General features: G+C 43.9%; 1 protein-coding gene across 2 annotated transcripts in view; it reads right to left on the minus strand.

Moving 5' to 3' along the window:
- Positions 1 to 23352, minus strand: part of FOCAD (focadhesin) — a 106510-nt gene that overhangs the window by 39239 nt on the left and 43919 nt on the right. For both annotated transcript variants that reach the window (XM_060269017.1, XM_035140663.2), the window contains 6 exons: positions 14770 to 14904; positions 12687 to 12737; positions 11564 to 11647; positions 10399 to 10537; positions 7806 to 7994; positions 5872 to 5993 (listed from right to left, as the gene is read on the minus strand). In XM_060269017.1, coding sequence (XP_060125000.1) covers positions 5872 to 5993; positions 7806 to 7994; positions 10399 to 10537; positions 11564 to 11647; positions 12687 to 12737; positions 14770 to 14904 — 720 coding nt within the window. The remainder of the gene's footprint in view (positions 1 to 5871; positions 5994 to 7805; positions 7995 to 10398; positions 10538 to 11563; positions 11648 to 12686; positions 12738 to 14769; positions 14905 to 23352) is intronic.

The raw sequence follows: 23352 nt of genomic DNA on the forward strand, positions 1-23352 counted from the left end.
TTAAGGCAGGAGAATTGCAGGAAGGACCTCTTGAAACATTTACAGGGCATCTATCAATTACAATTAAGGTATCTCGACAAGAATAGGAAGGATTCAAACTTCATGATCCATCCATATGGTTCTATGATTGACTGGCTGAGCCACACAGTATCAAGCAATGCACATATGGGCACTCTATGGAATTTGACCATAGTGCTCACACAACGTTGTGAAAAACCCAAAGAACAATGTGTTCAGACGTAATGCTAAACCAGCTAAACTTTAGTTTCACGTCAAGAAGCTAGCGTTTGTAAGCCAAGGGCTCACAAATTTCCCCCATTACTTTTCCTTTGCCACAGCTATGGAAAGATCAGAAGTTTTGACCTAAGTTTTAGATTAACTATAGTTTAGTCAGTCATCATCCAAACACTAAACTGGACTTAACCTTAACACGAGTTTCATAAACTATGGTTTGAACTTGGCATGTTTCCACTAACCATAGATTAACCACATTTTGTGTGTGTCTAGGGTTGGATAACGTGATACACCAAAGTTAATCTAAAATACAGTGGTACCTCTACTTACGAATAACTCTACTTACAAATTTTTCTACTTACGAATGGAGCTCCGCCCGCCATCTTGGATGCGGTTTAGATAGGATTTTTTCTACTTACGAATTTTTAGATAGGGTTGCTTCGACTTACAAATTTTTTCTCCCAATGCATTCCTATGGGATTCGACTTACAATTTTTTTTGACTTACAAATGTGTGTTCGGAACGCATTAAATCCGTAAGTAGAGGTACCACTGTAGACGTGAAACATTCAGCACGCCCTTCATGGACATGCTGGGAGGGGAGAGAAAACAAACCATGCTAAATTATATTATGTCTGAAGCAGCCTCATTGGTACTCTGAGGGCAAAACCCCACAATGCTACAGAACCTTCTTCCGAGTAGTCCATTTAAGAGGAAATTCAGAGACTTTCTTCTAACTGCTGAAATGCCTAAAGATAATTGTTGCCTAATCTGGTCCAGTCAGCAGCGCCCAATCTTAAGAGCGTTCTTTGGGTGGGTGTGGTTGGTTTAGATCAGGCGTCCCCAAACTTCGGCCCTCCAGATGTTTTGGACTACAATTCCCATCATTCCTGACCACTGGTCCTGTTAGCTAGGGATCATGGGAGTTGAAGGCCAAAACATCTGGAGGGCCGCAGTTTGGGGATGCCTGGTTTAGATCCTTTCCAGACACCCTCAATTTGAATAGCTCACCCAAAGGTCTATGCTACTGGAATGTCCTTTCAAAGGCGGTCTGCCAGGTCTTATTTACCAAACAATAAAACAGCACGCTGCCGCTTCGGAGAGAGTTAGAGATGGGCTGGTTGGTTTCTCATCAACCATTATAGGAACTTGAATAATACACAACTTCAAACAGACCACTGTTTATTGAAACCATCTCTATCTCTCTCATAGGAAACCATAAAAAATGTGGCAAATGCTCTATAGCTTTCTCTATTCATGTTGACAGATATTAAACTGTATCCAGGGGACTACTCCTGAGGAACATAGCTGTTGCTGACCCAAGCTGGTCCCCATTCCAAAACTTTGGAGGATATGCCTCTGCTCTTTGCTCCAACCTTGTTTATCTACGTTGGTTCAGCTCAGATGATTACTTGGCCCCAGGATCCCAAAAATGATGGGAGAGACGTGTATTCAGTGGGTGGGGGCTCCTGGCACATGGGTTGTTTGTAAGGAAAGCCCACATTGCACATTGAGCATCACGGAGCTGAAACTAGAGATCCCTCAAAGAGTCTACCAGCTCCATCTGGTACACAGGCTGAGACCCTACCTGCCTGCGGACTGTCTCACCAGAGTGGTGCATGCTCTAGTTATCTCCTGCTTGGACTACTGCAATGCGCTCTACATTTGCAATGCAATGCAATGCAATGCGCTCTACCTTTGAAAGTGACTCAGAAACTGCAATTAATCCAGAATGCGGCAGCTAGACAGGTGACTTAGAGCAGCTGCCGAGACCGTATAACACCAGTCTTGAAAGACCTACATTGGCTCCCAGTACGTTTCCGAGCACAATTCAAAGTGTTGGTGCTGACCTTGAAAGCCTTAAACAGCCTTGGCCCAGTATACCTGAAGGAGCGTCTCAGCCCAGACACTGAGGTCCAGGTCCTAGGGCCTTCTGGCGGTTCCTTCACTGCGAGAAATGAGGTTACAGGGAACCAGGCAGAGGGCCTTCTTGGTGGTGGCACCCGCCTCCTGTCAGATGTCAAGGAGCTTCACAATATTCCAATATACCTGAAGGAGCATCTCCACCCTCATCGTTCAGCCCGGACACTGAGGTCCAGCTCCGAGGGTCTTCTGGCAGTTCCTTCCCTGTGAGAAGCGAAGTTACAGGGAACCAGGCAGAGGGCCTTCTCCACAGTGGCACCCGCCCTGTGGAACACCCTCCCATCAGATGTCAAGGAAACAAACAACTATCCTACTTTTAGAAGACATCTGAAGGCAGCCCTGTTCAGGGAAGTTTTTAATGTTTGATGTTTTGTCGTGTTTTTAATTTTCTGTTGGGTGGGGAAACTCAGCCAGGTGGGTGGGGTATAAATAATAAATTATTATTATTACTATTTGGGGCTGCCGGGTACAAAGACAGCAACTATGGCCAACTTGTTCATGTGAGTGAGTGCAACCTGGGTGAGGGCTGAATCCCACAGGACAAGGTGCTGTTTAGGAATTTGCAGGTGCTCCCTTGAAGGCTGCTTGGATGCAGGAATGGGGCTGGGCTGGATTCTGTGGTGCTGAAGAAAACTTTTATACTCAATAACCATGAACATATTTTCCAAGGAGATTTGTATAACAAAATTAAACGTTGCTCCAGAGTTCCAACGGCGCTTTTCTGTTTCTCCACATGTTTGGATTCCTTTTATAATCCCCATAGACATTTTGCTCTTCTACATGGCATCTACTAGCCAAGCCAGGTTTTCTTTTCTTTTTTTTAGGAATGTTTAACATTCTACAGACATACAAAGTCGGGCACTGGGGAATAATATTCCCCAAACCAAGTATGTTTCAAATTAAGCAACCCAATATTCAAATATATTCAAATTCAAATTAAGCAACCCAATATTATATCTGCATTTATATATCTACATTTCAGAGGTGTGTGTGTGTGTGTGTGTGTGTGTGTATGCTTTTTTTTAAAAAAAAAAACATTGCATGAGTTTGGAATTCAACTTAAATGCCCTACTTCAAAATACCACTCCAACAAAAACAAGACAAGAAGTGGGAATAATTAATTTACACAGGAAAGAACAGCTGTAATAACCAAAATAAGCCTTATCTGTGTTTGCTTGAAATAAGAGACTTTTCCAGCTCTGTGTTTGAAACAGTGATTGCATTATTATTAATAATAATAAATTCTCTGAAGTCTTCTCAACCTCGAGAAAAGCAAGAGGAAATATAAATATAAACCATGACACCAAGGAAGGAAGGGTCAGAGGCTGAAGAAACACACACGTGTGCAGGATAATCACAGCGTTTAGAACCCGTTCCATTCGAAGGTGGTTACACATTTCACGTGAGCATTCCGCCTTTGGGACAAAAATCAAGGGTGGCTCCGAAGAATGACAAGGTCAGGCCAAGAGTCCATGGCTCTCGTACCACAGCCCTCCTCACTTTGCAGAGCGCATCAAAGGAGGCCAGAGCTACACTAAATCATGATGTGTGTAAATACTTTCCACCAGTGCAGTCCTCCCTATCAAAATATGAACAGGGGGACACATCCCCTTTTGTATCGGGACTATTTTAAAGAAATCTGGCTGAGGTGAGCTCGAGCTAGACACTGCAGAAGATGTAGGACCGTCATTGAAAACTGCCAGCTCCGACTCTCTTCTCCTTCCTCTCTCAGTCAAGGCAGGACCATCTTTGCAATGCAACTTTCACAACCACCACAAGCAGCAGCCAATGGGGAGGGAGTGGCCAGATTCCCCACATCATGCATTTTGGCCGAGAGAGAAGACAATGGAGACATGGGGCCACTATTTTCAGTAGCGGCTATGCGGTGTCCCATGGACTGCAAGAAGATCAAACCTCTCCATTGTTAAGGAAATCAGCCCTGAGTGCTCCCTGGAAGGACAGATCGTGAAGCTGAGGCTCCAATACTTTGGCCACCTCATGAGAAGAGAAGAATCCTTGGAAAAGACCCTGATGTTGGGAAAGATGGAGGGCACTAGGAGAAGGGGACGACAGAGGACGAGATGGTTGGACAGTGTTCTCGAAGCTACGAACATGAGTTTGACCAAACTGCGGGAGGCAGTGCAAGACAGGAGTGCCTGGCGTGCTATGGTCCATGGGGTCACGAAGAGTCGGACACGACTAAACAACAACATGCGGTGTCTAACGTCTAAGGCAGGCTTCCTCAACCTTGGCCCTCCAGATGTTTTTGGCCTACAACTCCCATGATCCCTAGCTAGCAGCAGGACCAGTGGTCAGGGATGATGGGAACTGTAGTCTTAAAACATCTGGAGGGCCGAGTTTGCCAATGCCTGGTCTAAGGGGTGCTACCGATACTTCATTCCAGAGAGCTCTGTCCTTGGGTTCAGCTTGGGTTCGGGCTCCATAGGCACCCAAACAGTCTCCAATAATGTTTAAATTGACTTGGATAGAGGCCAAAGGGGTGTAAAGGGAATAATGAACTGGAGCTGCTTAGATTCCAGAATGTAGCTTCATCCTGAAGGCAGTTTCCATATACATTGGTACCCTGGTAGTCAAACGACTTGGCTCTCAAACACCACAAACCCAGAAGTGAGTGTTCTGGCTTGCAAACGTTTTTCAGAAGCCAAATGTCCGACGCGGCTTCTGCAGCTTCCAGGAAGCTCCTGCAGCCAATCGGAAGCCGCACTTGGTTTTCAAACCGTTTCGGGAATTGGACTGACTTCCGGAACAGATTAAATTTGAGAACCAAGATACCACTGTACTGAGCTTTCAATACAACCCCTTCACAGAAATATTAATGAAAGAGACCCTCCGTGACACAGAAGAAATATTCCTGTTTTGCCATTGAGGACGTCGCAAATGCCAGAAAAGATATAAACGATTGCATCACCTTTATCTATGGCGTGTGACCCAAGATACGCCACTGCCCATAATGTTATAATGCAACCGTATTAACTTGGATGCACTTTGAGAGAAAGGCCGACAGATCTGCACTCGCTCATACTGGTTCCTCTCCTGGCTGCGTTCCTGCTGTTTGCAGTTTCTGAAGATCAGTGGCTGTAAGAGCTATAAACGCTCTATTTAATGAAAATATTTGATAACAAGGCCGTGCTTATATTCTACAACGATTAATTGGATGTTCATTTCTAATTCCTTGCCTCCTTCTGCCCCTGATCCCACCTCACATTTCCTACAGGAGATTAAAGCTTTGGTTTACAAAACCTTTAAGACACAAAACCAGCTACATTAATGCAATATCCCAGGGCGCTGGGAACAATTAAGAGATATGCTGCATTATTATTACAGTAACAAGGAAGGAGAGGTCACTCCCCAGGTTCCAATCCCCTAATTGTTTCTCAGACAAGCCCAAATCTGACAGGACTGTAACCAGATTAGGCAGAGTTGAAGGGAAAACGTCAGCCTTCATTTGCTCCGGCAAACTTCGGAGAAAACATTTCGGCGCAGAGAGCATTTTATTAGATGTATTTATACGTCCTGTTCTACTTAATTGTTCTTCGCAGCAAGTTTACTTAATTAAGAGTAAATTACAGCACCGCACACAGCTTGCAGCTACCATTTCCTAATTAGAGCACAGGGCAAAGGCAAACTCAGGTTGGGGAATGAAAGAACGCAGAACGGCTACGCAAGCAGAAGGCGAACTGCAGCGCTTGCTTACCTCGTGGAGGAGAGCGGTTAACATCTGGTGGAAACTGCGTCCCCTACTGGCTAGAAATCGGCTGATAGGTTTCCCATCCTTCCCCACGTGGATTGGAAGATCGTAACTCAGCAATATGCCAGCTAAAGGGAAATGAATACGCTAAGATGGCTTGTAACAATTCAGTTACGTTTTTTAATATGACTGCAAAACAGAGAATACTGAGGTTCGAGAATTGAAAGAATGCGATTCTGTAGAATTCAAAAATTCAGTCCTGGAAAAGGAAAAAGCAGCTTCTGGTCCATCTCAGGAGACATTGGCTTCTACACTGGGCTGTTGCAACTGCTGGTTAGACCCTGTCTCAGGTGAGCCCTGAGCTGCCCTTTCGAGCAGACGAAACCGCAGGACCTGCGTTCCTCCATTTGCTTGTATTAAGGGGTAAGCTGCTCCCCCAAAACTTCACAGCTTTGGTGCTTAGCTTAGGCTCATTTATTCAGCCCCTTCGATTCAAAGGCTCGGAAGCTTTCTGCACGGAAGGGAATTCCAGCGCATGGAAATTAAGCTGGCCGCGATATGTAGCGGGCGTTTGAGAAGTTGGCTTTTCCGGACGAAACTTCTCCCATGCACTTGCTGCATGCAATAGTTGCCAGGCGCTTGAGCACTGAGTGTTAAGATAACCTGACAGCTGTGATTGGATGCCAGTGGTCACCTGAGCAGCAGAAAAATGTGTGCGTAAGGAACGGTGGGGGGGGGAGTATCAGAGGGCTGATGTGAAAATAACATTACTGAGGACCTCAAATTCCATTCCATTCCATTCAGGCTATAAATGCATGATTCTTGAACTTGCCAAATTTATTCCGAGGTGTGGATGTTAAAAAGGAATGATGGAATTAAGAGGTGGATAACTTAAGAGTGAACACAGTGAAATGGGATTCATTGCTGATTTGTAGGTGAAAGTGTTGCTTTAAAAAAAGGGTTAGAAATTAGCCAGGTGCCAGGGGCGTTTTGCGACTGGCGTGGGCCCAATTGTGACCATGTGGAGTCTCTCTCTGGATGGCAACTCGACCGGGGAAAGCAAAACATCACTTGGATTTTTCTTGAAGCTAGAATTTGTCTTATTCTGGATTGTTTTGTTCGACGATTTGATGTGTTGTAAACCACTTTGAGATTTGTTCTTTAAAATATAAAGCATTATAGAAATGACGACGAAGTTACCAATACCTGAAGGATTGCCTCTTCCCATGGATCTGGACCCTGAGATCTATTTTGGAGACCTTTCTCCAAATGCCCCTGATACTTTTCTCCACAAAGGCACAACAATCAGCTACTTCTATATCATTATGGCATATCTCTTTTTGTCCAGGTTTTTTAATCTTGCTGTAGTTTTTCTTTTACAGTGGTGCCTCGCTAGACGAATTTAATTCGTTCCACAGGTCTTTTCTTATAACGAAAAAATTCATCTAGCGAATCCCATAGGAATGCATTGATATTTTTTTTGACTTTTTTTTGCCCATAGGAACGCATTAATTGAATTTCAATGCATTCCTATGGGAAACCGCGATTCGCTAGACGAAAACGCATTCGTCTAGCGAGGCAACCTCCACTAGAAAAAACCTTTCGTCAAGCGAAAATTTCGTTAAGCAGGGCATTCGTTAAGCAAGGCACCACTGTATAAGAATTATTCTCAGTTCTGTTCTTCTGTCCTCCACTCTTTGCTCTTTTTAATGTTGCTTTGGCTCTTAGGAGTTATTTTAATTGTGCATCCTTACAGCTATTCCAGCACACATTTTATTGCGTTTCTTTTTAAATTGCTGCTTTTATTTTATGAGCTGTCCTGAGGACACTTTGTTATCAAGGCGGCATATAAAAAAAACCTAGCAGACGTGTCCTTCACCCATTCTGAGATATTCTACTACGACACGAAGGTCTCTCATCTCTGGCCAGGAAAATCTCACCTGCAAGGCCAGGCTTCAGCCCGGGCTGCTTGTTTCTCTCGTACATTTTCAGCATGAAGCTTGGCACGCCTGATACCGCCTTCCCTCGGTCCGACCGGAAAGCACCGCCTCTCAGTGCGGAATGGTATATTCCACGAGGCATGCTGGCCATCTCCTGTTTCACGAGCGATGCCGCAAACTCTTCAAACGCTTGAGGGGAGAGAACGGGGCAGACATAAAGAAAACACAAGGTGATTGACTGAGGAAACCAGAACCACCCAACCAACGTAGAACCACGGCCATTATCCGGGAATGTTGTGCTGACATAACTGGTAACTCCATATTCAGCTGACAGCTGCAAGGTCATGGTTTCTGTAACTCCCAGGGAAGCCTTTGCAGCTCCACGCTCACCTCCCGCTCAAAACGTCACCTCGGGAAACCTTCAATAAATGGTGTCAGATGTTCGAGCTTGGAAGGAAAAACAAACAGCCAGAGCTGATTTCTATGTTGGTCAATGCACCCTTTGTTTGGCCACAGGTATGGGACAACGGGAGCAAGAGCGACCTTTTCCTTGGCCAATACAGCAGCCTTGCCAGCACCTCCCATGAGGATTCTTGGCACTTACAAACAAAACAATCCAAAAAAGACATGGTTTGAACAGAGATGTTGGATTCTTATCTCATTATACATGATAAAGCGATCTTCAGCCATCTCACCCTTTGCTTTTTCATGCAAGACCATTTGCAGTCGTTTACAGTCGTCAACAGCTATCAGTCAGTCAATCACCCATTTCCACCACCCTTCTGAGTGATACCCCTCCCCACCCTTTCTCTACATATAAGCATCTGGGGGCTTCTATTTCAGTGTATCTGAAGAAGTGTGCATGCACACAAAAGCTCATACCAAAATAAAAAACTTAGTTGATCTTTAAGGTGCTGCTGGAGGGAATTTTTTTATTTTAATCCAAAAAAGGTTACCAATACTCAGCAAATATGATAGGTAACATTGATCAAATACCTTAAAACGCTCTCCGAGACCTAGAATGAATCTTGGAATACTGAAAATGTATAGAGCAAAAGTTTACTGATGCTAAATGAGAAAGTAAAATGAGAAGAATGAAATGTGCTTAGTTCAACAAAGTATAAAACAGCACAAAGAGAATAATCGGAAGTTAGTGTTTATGGTGTTTATGGTGTGTGGGTGTTGTGATGTGAACTGTGTGTATTGTCTAAGTTACATGTAAATTAATGTAAACAGATGTATAATAAAGGTTATTTTTAATATTGAAAAAAACGCTCTCCGAGTTCATTGCTACAGTTGTAAAGAATTCTCAACATGCTAAGACACTTCACAAAGCAAAACGTAGTAGCACAGATAAATAAGCGAGAGAGTCCACAGCAGGTTTACTCTTTTGCTATCATGAATTGCCAAAGTTTGGCAACGCTTGGTCGGTTTAACAGGCCACTAGCGCTTTTTACTAGACAATGAAAACTTGTTGCTCCCCGCGCTCCTCAAAAGGGGAGCTTATAGCAACTGTTTCAAATTAGCCCTGTGGCTTTGATGCAGGTTTTTCCTGTACCAAATACAGTGCTGGGTTTCCTGCTAAACCGCAGCAAACATGGAATAAAAGAGCATTCACATGCTCTCTCAGGGAAACCAGAAACATGCAAAGTGTCACAGAATCAGTTAACAGACTCTCAAACACTTTTTGATTTTTACGCCCAGTCCTTCCCCATCTTTTCTCCCTCTCGCCCACCAATATGTTCTCAATTCCTCCCCCCCCCTTAACATTTATTTACATTTGAGTGTATAATGGCCAGCAGGAAGTATAATGAAAATGGCCCCAATATTTTCCTGTTAACTTTCCTACAAATATAATGCAGGATCCACTAAAGAGACGAAAAATTATTTAACACAACCAGAGAACAAAGTGTTGCAGGATAGCTTGTTTACAGATTTTGCCATTTCCGTCTACACAGTACACGAATCTTGCATTGTCATCTTTTGCCTGCAGAAGCTACACAAGCTGGGCAATTTGCGCAGCTTAACACCTCAAAAGGGACTTTGTTAGCTTACACTTCTGCATAATTTAAAGAGAAAATTCCCGGGCTTCCTCTCCCAAACATTCCAACCAGCTTTCTGCACGCTATACCATATATTCTTGAAGACTTTTGCCCAGGTTCGTTAAATTTTATGTATTCTGCTGTCATTCTTTGAGGCTAACTCATTAGCAGTATAAAAATGTCACAGTCTGGTACAGGAATATAAGCACACCTGCAAATGTCAGAAGGAATGCATTGGCCGGTTACAGTTAGTAAGATCCAGCTTTGGCCATTTACTGAAAAACAGCTTAAGAACCGGCTCACTGGAGCAGATCGAGATCTATTGTGCTACCATTTTGTTTTGGTCCGTTAGGTGCATCTGCAAAGGTGAAGTCCACCCTCTCCAGCCATTTGTCCCCAACGTCAGAGATCGAAGACGACTGCTTAGTACAACATTTGTATGTCTGGCACCTGCTTCTCATCACTTAGCAGCAATTTTAAGGAACTCCTCAGAAGGGAAGCAATGTTATACAAAGGTCTGGCCAGAATGTTCGTTTCTGCATGCATTATACCTGGCAGAACGGGAGGAGGAGTCAGCATCAACAATTTGATATAGGAGGCACCAGGAACAGAGAGATCCACCTCTTCCTCTTCCTCCTCCTCCTCTTCATTTACACCCCCCTCTTCTGGTTGGGGCAATTCTGGTCTTGCCTGTATGAGCAAGAAAGAAATGGGACAACTCCAATCAAGGGCAAGACATCCATTAAACAAATACATGTTTTCCTTTTCTTTATGATTGCTAATTCTTGATAGCTCTCTATTAATTTTATTCTTCCACATTATCTTGCTCTTCTTTCCATTTCTTACCCCCCCCAATAAATTGTATTGATTTTCAAGAACCACAAAAAAATACAGTAATTTGTTCAGTGATACATTATTACAGCCGTACTTCGGAAGTCGAATGGAATCCGTTCCGGAAGTCCATTCGACTTCCAAAACGTTTGGAAACCCAAATGCGGCTTCTGATTGGCTGCAGGAAGCTCTTGCAGCCAATCAGAAGCTGCGAAAGCCACGTTGGACATTTGGCTTCCAAAAATAGTTCACAAACCGGAAAACTTACTCCTGGGTTTGCGGCGTTCAGGCGCCAAAACTAAGCTGTTCAAAAACCAAGGTACGACTGTATTAGGTTTCATATCCAATACACAGTAGACAAACAATATGTTTATTTACGCATTATCAATTCAAGTATCCTCTCCACAGATATTCTTGTGTTGTGGGTGGAATAAAAGTACCTTCTGTCTCGTTTATAAAGGAAAAGAAAATAAGCCACGTCTCGTCAAAAGTGTCTATTCTTGAAATGTCTTTAATTGCCCTTCTGCAAGAGTCACATTCCAAATATTATTTAACTAGATTTCAATGGGGATTTCTATAGGTTGTTTCCAGTATTGGGCTATTGTTAATTGGGCTGCCGACAACAGGAAAAATACTAAATCTATCCATTATTGTTTAAATTTGAGTCTGAGGATAACAAGGCAAGAAAAGGGAAAGGATTGCTGCATAATTTTGGAAAAAACGTGAAACGTCTTTCCCCAGAGGTGTAGACCAATGTGCAACTCCACCACGCATGGAAATATGAGCCTATCTCTCCGCAGCCTTTCTAGCATAAGGGAGAGCTCTTTGCATTTCTGACAAATAATCACTTCTCCTCTGCGTTTGAAGGAAGGGAGGGAGGTGTACCTGTTCGGGAAGATGGAGAACGATGTGTTCTTCTGAGCTAAATTCAGAGAGAGATTTGTACGCTGATGTGGCTACAAGTGGATCCTGGAGATGAAAGAAGTCACAATCACATCATACATCCCTGTGGTACAAGGTCAGAGAGTCGGAAGGGACCCTGAGGATCATCTAGCCCAACCCCCAGCAATGCAGGAATATGCAGCTGTCCTTTACGGGGATTGAACCTGAAACTCCTTGCTTAAACCTAAACAGCCAATCAGCAGCAAGCTGATCGAGCGCCGTGGGGCCTCCGAGGAGCCTGCCTGCCTCCTCCCACTCAGCCGCCCTACGGGAGAGACGTGTGGCTCGGGCGTGCTGCAGGCCCCGCGGAGAGTGCCACCTGGTATTTTGTCACCCCCCTCAGTGATGACACCTGGGGCGACTTCCCGCCTGGCCACTGTGGGGTGTGAAACACAGAGCAGTCAAATACAACATTCCTAGAGTGGACATGTTTAGACATGAAGAGGGATGTTTCTCCAGCCAGTAGATAAACTTCCTGTTTCCTCCTGGGCTGCGACAAACTTCCTCTACATGTGACCAGACTTGGGCGTGACCTCACCTGTGCAGGTAACAAAAGCACAGGGCTGGCCACCATATCTCTCTCTTCTCCATTTTGCTTTCGTTGAAGAAGCATCAGTCTGAGATGCCCTCTTGGCCAAGAGAGGACAAAGGAACTATCTCCTTATGGGATAGATTCAAGGTGAATATATTTTGTAACTTAAGTCTGCCTTCTGGGATCCTTTTGTAAACTGAATGAATCTGTGAATAAACTATTTTATACTTTTGTACAAGACTCTGTTGTGTCTATCTTTTTAGGAGGGAATAAAAGGGGAATTACCAGAAAACTTATTTTAGAGGCTTAAACAAGCCTGGCAAAAACGTTATCCGCTGTGTAAGTTTAAAAAGGGGAATGTTACTCTGCTAAATCATAGAACTTGTTAAGACAAGTTGGAAAGGATATTATTAAACAATATATCCTCTCCTGCCTCCCTGAACACCCCCTCAGCCACATGGCATCGGGAGCCGTGCCAAGTCTGTGACACGCATTTTGCTCAAACGGCACCAACCTCCTTTTCCAGTGTCTCACCTTGCTCTGTGTGTGGCTCCACAGGAAGCTGACGACTTGAACTTTGAATTTCTACAAAAATTAGAAAAAGGGGTTACCACGCCAGAACACACCCCTTCTTATCTGGGCAACAAGGTACACAATACAAGCCGATAATAATATCTCAGCCTTCTATTACGTTTCCCTCAGAGAATAGGTGTTTATGGCTGGGCAGTTTCCTCAGAATAGGAGTTAAGGGCTCAGAGTTTCCAAGGGTGTTTTTTCAGCTCAATTTACGGTAACTAAAATGGTTCGAGCAATTTAGCTGGGTTAAAAATGCAGACCAATGGACCTTAGCATACTAAGGGGGAGAATTTCAAAAGGTCAAAAATTACTCTCAAGAGCCAATATCCAATGGTGTACAATAAAAACGCAGACGAGTGCCATTTCTGTGGGAGGGAAGGGAACTGGCCTTTTAGTGCTCCTAAAGGAGCAATTCGTAGACTATTCACATTGTTTGTAGTCTCAGTGACATTAACAGACTTTAAGAGATTTTTCTCCCGCTAAAAGCATGCAAGTCACTTATCAAAACATTGCTCTCAGCTTCTCACCAGAACCAGGAGGTGTGAACATTTTTATTCAGTCCAAAAAGCAGATATTGCACTATAAAATGATGTAGAGGGAGGGGCCCTCAGTATAGCTGACCTGTGAAATAATATGTGGCAGGGGGAGCCTGTGACTTCCCTGTTCAAATGTTAAGAATAGATCAGTCCAATGGCCAGGGCCAGATTTAGATTGGATGAGGCCCTGAGCTCCTGAAGCTAAGGGGGCCCTTTCTATGTCCAGGTGTCCTTTGTCCAAAACAAATTGCCACTGTTTATTTGTGTTGAATATATGCTACATGGTAATTTATGGACCTCATAGATATCGCACATAACAAACTATGTATTTTATCAAAGTAATTGTTGAACTGAAATACAATTAAGAAGAAGTATATTAATAGTGAAATGCAATTAAGAAGAAGTATATTAATAGTGAAATAATTACTAAGCTCTAACTAAAAATGATTTTTTTATTCATAACAAACTTAACAATGCCAATAACAAAAGTTCCTTTAGAAACACAATTTACAAAGACTCATAATGATATTTTAGGGAGCAGGCGAGCAGGCAGGGCCCATTGCGTCCACGATAGGAGCCTACCCAACACAAAACACTGTTCCTGTATGTAGGTTTTATTTTATTTGTTTTTTATCTTACATTTTGGAAATGGACCCCCAGTATGTTTTTCCTTTAAAGTTTTTTGGGGCCCCCACGAGAGTGGGGCCCTAAGCTAGAGCTTGTTGAGCTGATACGTCAATCTGGTGCCACCGCCAATGCCCCATCTAGTCCCAGCACTGCAGTCTCCCAGTGGCCACAGATGCAATCCTTGCAATCAAGTGGTATAAATAAGCTGCGTTCTCCCCACCTGTGATTTCCAGCAACTGGCATTCAGGAGCATTGCTTCCTCCAGCTGTGGTGGCAGAGCAGCCCCTGCCTGGCTAGCCGACGTCAACCAAGGCCGGCTCTAGGTAGACCCCCGGTGGCAAAGCCGCGCAGAAACCATGCTGCGCCCTGCGAGGGAGGGGGCGCCGGAGCGATCTCCGCCCCTCAGCACCAGGGCGCGCGACCTGCTCGAGACTGCCCTGACGTCAACAGATGTCTTCTTCATGTTGCTGGACTCCAAGGGTCAGGGGTGACTGGAGTGGTAGTCCAACAACATCTGGGAGGCTAAAGGTCCCCCACTCCTGACGCAGCAGCTCACAATTGCTGATTTCAGGTTTTCAGGAGCGTAGGCTATAGGAACGTCCCTTAAATGGGTTAGTCCATCACCCATCTCCTACTACCTATCTGAGAAAAAAACCCTCCCACCAGGGGCTGGTGACTTCTGTTTCAGTGTATCTCAGTGTATCTGTATACCCAGAACAAACTTAGTTGGTCTCTAAGGTGCTACTGGACAATTTTAAAATAATTATTCCTAAAATACTAGACAGCATCTACCGCATATCCGAAGAAGAGGCGTCCCTCAAGGCTAAGGCACTTAGCGTTGTAGAGTTGGAAGGGACCCTGAGGGTCCTCTGGCATACCTCGTACTCGTTTGAGTTCACCGTTAAGGAAGGCACAAGAGAGAACAGTTCGCTCAGGGTTTTCAAAATGAGTGGCCGGGTGTCGCAGCTCAGCTTTGGCGAGAGGGCGTTCCACGTAGAGCGAATGCAGACAACCTGGAAAGAGAACAAAGGGCAACATGAGCGCAACGGTTCCAAATATCCGTATCGGAGCAGCGGATGGTGTACTTCTGATTATCGTCTTCCAAAGCAACTACTCTATTCCAAACTTAGAAATGGAAAGCGTAATGCTGGTGGTCAACAAAAGAGGTTTAAAGACTGTCTCAAGGCAAATCTAAAAAAATGTAGTATGAACACCAACAATTGGGAAACTCTGGCCTGCAAGCGCTCCAATTGGAGAACAGCCTTTACCAAAGGTGTCATTGGCTTTGAAGACACTCGAACTCAGGACGCAAGGGAGAAACGTGCTAAGAGGAACACGCTTGGCAAATCCACACCATGGTCAACTCCCGCTTGGAAACCAATGTCCCCACTGTGGAAGGACGTGTGGATCCAGAATTAGCCTCCACAGTCACTTATGGACCCATTGTTAAAACCATGTTTATGGAAGACAATCTTACTCAGCTATGAGGGATCGCCAAAGAGAAAGAAGAGAGACTTCTCTATATATTTCTATTGCTCCAGGGATTAATAAATAGGTTAGCAATAGAATAAAGCACTTGATCACTGAGTGCCTTATAGAACAGGAATGGAACCAGTCGATGACGCTGATGTACGACTCCCAATTCACATCAACCCCGGAAATGGGATATTTGCCATTTCCGGGGTTGTTTAAGTACATGTGAATGTTTGTCTCTTCAAGGAACCCTTCAAAACTTGAACGGACCATAAACAATAAACAACAAACTCTTTCTCTTCCATGTTACGAGGGGCAGTGTGGAAAACTTGAAACCCTGAATACAGACCACTTCACACTGCTATCCAGTAAATTGCATGAGGCTTCCTTCACATGAAGGAGCTATCAACCGTGTTCAACCTATTAAAAGGTATATTAAGTTATACAGGGCCATCCATGTGCATGAAGCTTTACAAAGTGCAAGACAACAGGATCTTGCCCCGTACAATCTACACGTGGACGCAAGAGAGGGAGAGGTGAGAGTTGGACGGAGAGGTAAACAGGGGGGGAATATGCCGAATTTATACTAGATTACAGCAGGCCATGGGGCCAAGGATTTACAGGAAGGCGAGCTTTTAGGAAGGATCTGAAGGTTTTGAAACAGGGAGCATCATCACACAGGTGTCTTGGGAGGCAGTGCCAGGTACAAGGGAGCAGAAGACCTTTTGAAAGCTGAAGGCCGTGAATCTAGAGCAGCAAAACTCCACAGGCAAGGACCACCCAAGCTGCCTTGTGCTACCTTAGAAGACTCACAAATTTATTACAAAGCTTCCAGGGGCTAGGAACTCCTTCATCAGATGCAAAATGCCTCATAACTCAAGTCTTTTGGAACAATATGTCATAAAACAGTGAATTCCAAAAGCTAAATAGATCTCAAAGCCTTGTAAGTGCTGTCCTTGTTTGTTTATGATCACTGTTTAGTAAGAAACCCTTAAGCAGCTAACATAATCTAAGCAACATTACTGAATTCCCTTGCTTAATGTGAACATTTGGGTGAAGAACTTTAACTCAGTACCAATTCAACATTTTGAGAGTTCTCTCTCCAATTCTTTCTTTCTTTCTTTCTTTCTTTCTTTCTTTCTTTCTTTCTTTCTTTCTTTCTTTCTTTCTTTCTTTCTTTCTCTCTCTCTCTCTCTCTCTCTCTCTCTCTCTCTCTCTCTCTCTCTCTCTCTCTCTCTCATGCTAATGTTTGCTCTTGAAGGTTTCATGTTGTTACTGGAATTAAAGCACCAATGCCTTCTTTCCGTAATAATAGAAACAATGCTAATTTTAGAATTATAGACATTAGAACTAGTGAAGATAGGCTTGCTTGTATGCCACCTTCCATTCATGCCACAAATAGTTGAACCTTTCAAGGGACACAAGGAAGTTTACAGAGCTGCCAGACTGATCCATTGCAACGAGCTAAGTCCACCACACATAAGGTCATAGTAGGAATGAATGAATCTGACAATCAAATCTTTTGCATCAGAGACATGAATGCTGAGTTCTCCCTTCTTCTCTCCCATAAGTGTGTCTCCTGGTTTTCCAAGATCCCCATCTCTGTGGGGAGCAAACCATTGTAATGAAGACTTCAAGGGATTCCCCTGCGATCCATCTTTGACATAAGTGCACAAAGTTCCTTTCAGGAATTTCAACTTTTCAGACATCGCTCTATATTCTGCCAGGATTAGTTATCTGCTATTGCTCTGCATTGTTTGAGGTTTACGTTGCAATGGCAATGGGTGCCTAAATGGATGGTGAGTAGAATACCGCAGAAAATAAATTCCTTCAACAGTTGCAAGTCCTCAAGTCAAAGGTCAAGCCAAGATTTACCAGGGGGCCATGTTACGAGTCTCACATCTGCTTTATATTCAAAACCAAGGAAGTCAATGCTGGAGAAAGTTTCATAATGTATACAACGTTATGAGCAAAGCTGCAGATGCCTTTGCCAAATGAATGAATCAAATATTTATTTGTGCAGAGAAACGAACTGACAGCACCCCCTGTGTAGCTCATTCCATAATGGGGATGGCTTGATGAAATTCAGTGTAGCAATATTATATATATGTGTGTGTATATATTTTGGGGTAAAAGGGGGGAAAAATAGAATCAGCATCAGAAAAGTAATTGCCGAATTAAGCAGCCACTTCAGAGGTTGTGAAAACACTTTAGGGGACCATTTCAAAAACTGTAAAGAAAAGGCTTTCAGGAATGCCTATTGAGTTAAATCCTTTTAACGAACAGGCAGATCCATGAATACAATTCCAGTGTAACTAATAATGACAGCTACTGAAACTTAATCTGATTATATGTTGAGTGAAAATGACACTTCTCCACCCCCACTTTCAGGAATGCTATTCTCAAGAATTAGAGAGAACAATTCATCTGCAGAAGTGAGAGAGGGAGAGGGAGAGGGGGGGGAGAGAGATCCAGTGTTTCAGAGGGGTCATAAATATGCATTTACAAATTAACGGGAGAAATGATAGATCAATTTACCCCACGACAGGGGGAAAAACAAATGTCGATTGTATGAAATGTTCACATTCTCTGACTTTATACTATAGTTGAGAAAGATATAAAAAATCAATATGGAAAAGTAATGTGCATTTTCCAAATGTCTTTACAGTCATACCTCGGGTTGCGAACGTGATCCGTGCGGGAGGCACGTTCGCAACCCGCAGCGCAGCGTCTGCACATGTGCATGACGTCATTTTGCATTTCTGCGCATGCGCGAGTGCTGAAACCTGGAAGTAACCCGTTCCAGAATTTCCGGGTTTGCTGTAGAGCGCAACCCGAAAATGCGTAACCCACAGCGTTCACAACCCGAGGTATGATTAAGCTGGTGAGGACCACAGAGTCAGGCTAGCCACGTTGACCACTGTCCTGAAAAAATGCACACTTTAGATCAGGCATCCCCAAACTGCAGCCCTCCAGATGTTTTGGCCTACAACTCCCATGATCCCTAGCTAACAGGACCAGTGGTCAAGGATGATGGGAATTGTAGCCCAAAACATCTGGAGGGCCGAAGTTTGGGGATTCCTGCTTTAGATTGTTAAGCCTCAAATGCTATGGTATTTTATGTAAGACCAAAGACAGGGTTTAGAAGGTCTTTGAATTTAATGTGCCAAAGAATCAAAGGAACTTGTTTCTGTATGCAATGACTGCCGCGAGAGACTTATATGCCCCCAAATTGCGAGAAGGTGCATGATCTACGAAAGTGGAGTGGCAGTTGAAATGGATGGAATATGCTGAATTAGCAAGTTTAACTAGCAAAATTAGAGAACAAGAAGAGAGAACCTTCAAGGAGGATTGGGAAATGTTTGTAGATTATTTTTTTAATTGTAAATATGTTATAACACTAGCAGGTAAAAGGGATTCTGAGAATAAGGTTGAGGAAAGGAGGAATAGATTAATTATAATATGCAGCAGCAATAGATAATTTAAGGACACCATGGAAGGGAAGTCGACTATCAAGGGAATGTAGATTGGAAAATGTTTGACCAATTGTTTTTTTTATACAGTCGTATCTTGGTTCTCGAACGTTTTGGCTCCCGAATGCCAAAAACCCGCAAGTGTTCTGGTTTTCAAACATTTTCCGGAAGCCGAACGTCCGATGCGACTTCTGCTTGAGTGCAGGAAGTTCCTGCAGCTAATCGGAAGCCGCGCCTAGGTTTTCAAACGTTTCTGGAGTCGAATGGACTCCCAGAACTGATTACTGTATATTCCTGCGTATAAGACTACTTTTTAACCCAGGAAAATCTTCTCAAAAGTTGGGGGTCGTCTTATACCCCGGGTCGTATTTCTTATACGGCAAGTATATCCCAACTATATGGAAAAGTTGGGGGGTTGTCTTATACGCCCAGTCGTCTTATACACCGGAATATACGGTACATTCAAGAACCAAGGTACCACTGTATTTGGAAAATTGATAAACCAACCAACCAACCAACCAACCAACCAATAGAAGCTCTTTGAATTGAGGTGGCCATCAACACACCACCTAAAAGAAGGACATGCAAAATGAAAAGCAGGACAAAAGCAGCAAAGATTTTTATAAAAGGCTAATTTATATGCTAAATAATATGCTAATTTATATGTCTTAGATATGCATTCAGAAGTAATGACTTAAATAGAAATGAAATAGTTTCCATCATAATGGGCTTCCCCAGGAGCCAGCTACCAAGAAGCAACTTCAAGCCCCCCCCCTGTTCCTGCTCATGTTCCTTTACACACCAGACAATGCTTGAAAGAAAGTAACCTTTTGTTATTATCTGAAGATGAATTAATTTGTTGTTGTTGTTGACAACTACAAAACTGTTAGGTTCATTTGCGAAACGTTTCTGAAACCATTCAGAAGCTTTCACCAAAAGGAATTTTTGATTTCCTATTGGTAAATCTGGCAACACTTTGTAAGTCACAGAGAAAATTTGAAACATCTGACTGCTTCCTCAGAGGTCTTGGCCGAGAGATGCAGAGCTTAAGTTCGCAAAGAGAAGTGCAAGAAAATCAAAAGGAGATCTCAGGTGTCCTTCACTTGGACCAGCCTTCCCCCAACCTGGTGCCCTCCAGATGTTTTGGACTAGAACAGCCCCAGCCAGCATAGCACGTGGCCACTCTGTTTGCAATGTATTGTTGCACCCCAATCTCCAAGGAGTGTGGGATCCCGCAGGTTCCAGGTGCTTCCCCAGGCTTCGGGTTTCCTTTTAGGAATGAGGCACAGCGGAGACTGTGGTGTCTTTAGAATATGTGGTTTATTGACCACTAGAGACAACCTGAGCCCAAGATGGAGGGGTTCACAGTACCAGCACCCCAAAAGAGCCTTGTTTCTCCCATAACCGCCATTTCGGATTCAGAGAGAGATCCGGCATGGCTCCCTCTTCCTTTCTCTCTGCTTGGCTGCTTTCCTTCTAGTTCACATCACCGCAAACTCAGCTCTAAACTCAGGCTTTGTCCTTCTAACTAATTGCGAGGTGGGTGTTAAAGTGACATTTCGGGACTCCACGTTTCCCAAGTTCAAACACTGCCCCAAGATTAACATCCTTTACAAAAGGTAACCAGAAAGCTAAATCAAGACTTGAATTCACGAAGATAACTATCGTAAGTGGCGTTCTTGGCCAGGCTTTCGTCATCCAACTCTGCGACAGAAAGGGCAGAAAGCGGTAGCCATCTGGGAGGGCAACCCAGCCAAACAGGAGGTGTAAAAATAATAAAATTGTTGTTGTTGTTGTTGTTGTTGTTGTTACTTTTAAAAACTTTAAACGGTCTTCTGCATCAGCCAAATTGAAGGCACTTTCGTCCTGCAAGGAGGGGGGGCTCATCCTGTCTCACATTCCAATGCCTACATTAACCAACGCCCCAAATAAAAACTCCGCCAACTGGAAATGAAAGTGCCGTCTCGGCAACATGAAAAATACGGCCGCTTTTTAAAGACAGCATCCTTGCACACAGCCTCTGCCCTCTGCTCCCCCCGCCAATTTAAGTGCAACATCGCTGGAATGTAATGCGAAAATCCACACTTGATTTTAAAAAATCACTGTACACAGCTGGCCATTCTAGTTAGCTTCTTGGGGGCTCTCGACTACACTGGAGAGCGTTTCCATAATAAATTATCTTTATACCCTTAACAAGAGTAAAATTCTAGACATCTGATTGGCTCCTTCTGCAAGAAACGAATTCTCCGGAATAATGAAACGCAGCAGCGGCCCCATTGAGAGCCGGCTACCCCGTAGCGTTGCAAAGAAAACGGCAGGGAAACAAAATTATGCTTTCCTCCCAACCTAAGTTTTTGAAAAAGTAAACAAATGCAAAGGTAATAAGAGCACTAATGATCTTGGCATGGGGCATTTCCGGGGGAACAGCCGATTCTGCCTTGTGATAAACGGCCTGCGGTGAACTCTTTCCCTCGGTCATGAATCCCCAGGAAATGCCCCGAGTCTCGATAGTTATTGCTCAATTGTATATTGCTGTTATTCGAAAGCACAACACCCTCTAGGAACCGCAGAAGATGAAAGGGCTTTGGCTCCACAATATTGGGGGGAAGGGGGACACCGATTAGCTTTGACACAACAGAGCAGTTGCTGATCAGAAAGCATCTTTGTAACTCCAGACACTGTTCAAAGGCTTCGGGTGCAAGCCCTCTTTGTAAGTTTGTTTTAAACTATGTGCCCATTGTCCCGTCCTTTGTTGCCGTTTTGGGATGAATAGATCATTTCCATCTCTAAGGATTAACAAGGTTTTAACTTCGCCGGTCTCAGAGTGCTTGCCAGTCTCCTTTTGAATGCTTCGATGCACGATTCGAGGTATGAATCATTAGAAGATTCATTTACTTTATCCAGGGTAAACTGATTGTGTCCAATTCTCAGTGCTAACACTGGCGCATTTATTTTCAGGAGCAATTAACCACAGGTTCCATCACGGAACTTGCTTTGCATCCATTTCCCTCCAACACATTGCAGCTACACACTCTTTCCGCTACATTCCTCTACATTCCGCTACACAAACTTTTTCTGGAGGTGCCGAAAATAGCTTTTTCAACTAGCAAAGATGCAGAGAGTGAAGGATTGCGAAGCACCTGACGTTTCAAATGGGGGGATCTGGAGCCTTACTCTCAGCTAGCAGAAGAAATAAAGAGCTGGCCTTATCTTTACTGTTCCATAGCACCATCTTGACAAATAAATTTTGCCTTCTGTCTAACGGCTTCTGCCCTTCCAGGTTCCAAGTCTGAATCTGAGAGATGCCAGGTATCCGTCACAACCTTGATCTGTAGCCAACTTCCAGCAGTTGTGGCCTATTACTTCCACTGCCTTTACACCGGTAAGCTTCATTCTCCATTCCTAAGCTTATTAGGATGGGCTATGCCAGGTGGCGCTGTGGGTTAAACCACAGAGCCTAGGGCTTGCCGATCAGAAGGTCGGCGGTTCGAATCCCCGCAACGAGGTGAGCTCCCGTTGCTCGGTCCCTGCTCCTGCGAACCTAGCAGTTCGAAAGCACATCAAAGTGCAGGTAGATAAATAGGTACCGCTCCGGCGGGAAGGTAAACGGCGTTTCCATGTGCTGCTCTGGTTCGCCAAAAGCAGCTTAGTCATGCTGGGCACATGAAATGGAAGCTGTACGCCAGCTCCCTTGGCCAATTAAGCGAGATGAGAGCCGCAACCCCAGAGTTACCTTTACCTATGCCAGTAGCACACACAGGTCATATACTGCATGCCAGATTTTATCCAGCCCTTTGCATCCCCTCCGGTCCATCAGCTGTTCAGTGGGAGCAGCTAAAAAGGGAGAAAGGCTTTGATGCTCTGCAAAGAGGGCAACTCTGGTTCCTTTCTTTGCAAGAAGATCTACTGTAAGAAGGTTGAAAGAGAGGAGCAAACAGCCCCAGCAGAGAGATCTGCATTCCTGGAAATATGCAATAACTGCCCGTGCAATTTGCAACTGCATGCATTCAATTTTCAGGACGCAATTGCATTATGAAGTTGGAGGCGCTGAATAGCTGAAAAGCAAGGCTTCCAGTTCAGCTTCACTTTGGGGGAGGAAAGAATATACATCAATATACATCAATATCAGGGGGAAAGATTCACAGCAATTTCAAATGCCAACTTTATGGAGCAAATGATGTGGTCATTTTGCATGCTTCATAATAATCAGAAATATTGAAGAACGTGGTCCGAGGCTGCTGCCCTCCTTAAATGGCACACCCAACCCTTCTCAGAAGCATAAAGGAATATAAAATCTTGCAAGGCTGCCTTGTAAATCCTCGGAGGAATTTTTTTTCAAGAAAAGGGGGGAGAAACAGCTGCATGTCTGCTTTTGTACGTAGAAAAAACACAACACTTCAGCTTTAATAGCCAAGTTATTTTAAGAATGCCCAAGGAACCATTTTCGTTTAGTTGTCAAATTCACTAACCGGCATAATTTGTCATCTTCATAATTTCCCCTGTGCTATTCTGCTC

This window comes from Zootoca vivipara, chromosome 16 (assembly GCF_963506605.1).
Source record: "Zootoca vivipara chromosome 16, rZooViv1.1, whole genome shotgun sequence".
NCBI lineage: Eukaryota > Metazoa > Chordata > Lepidosauria > Squamata > Lacertidae > Zootoca > Zootoca vivipara.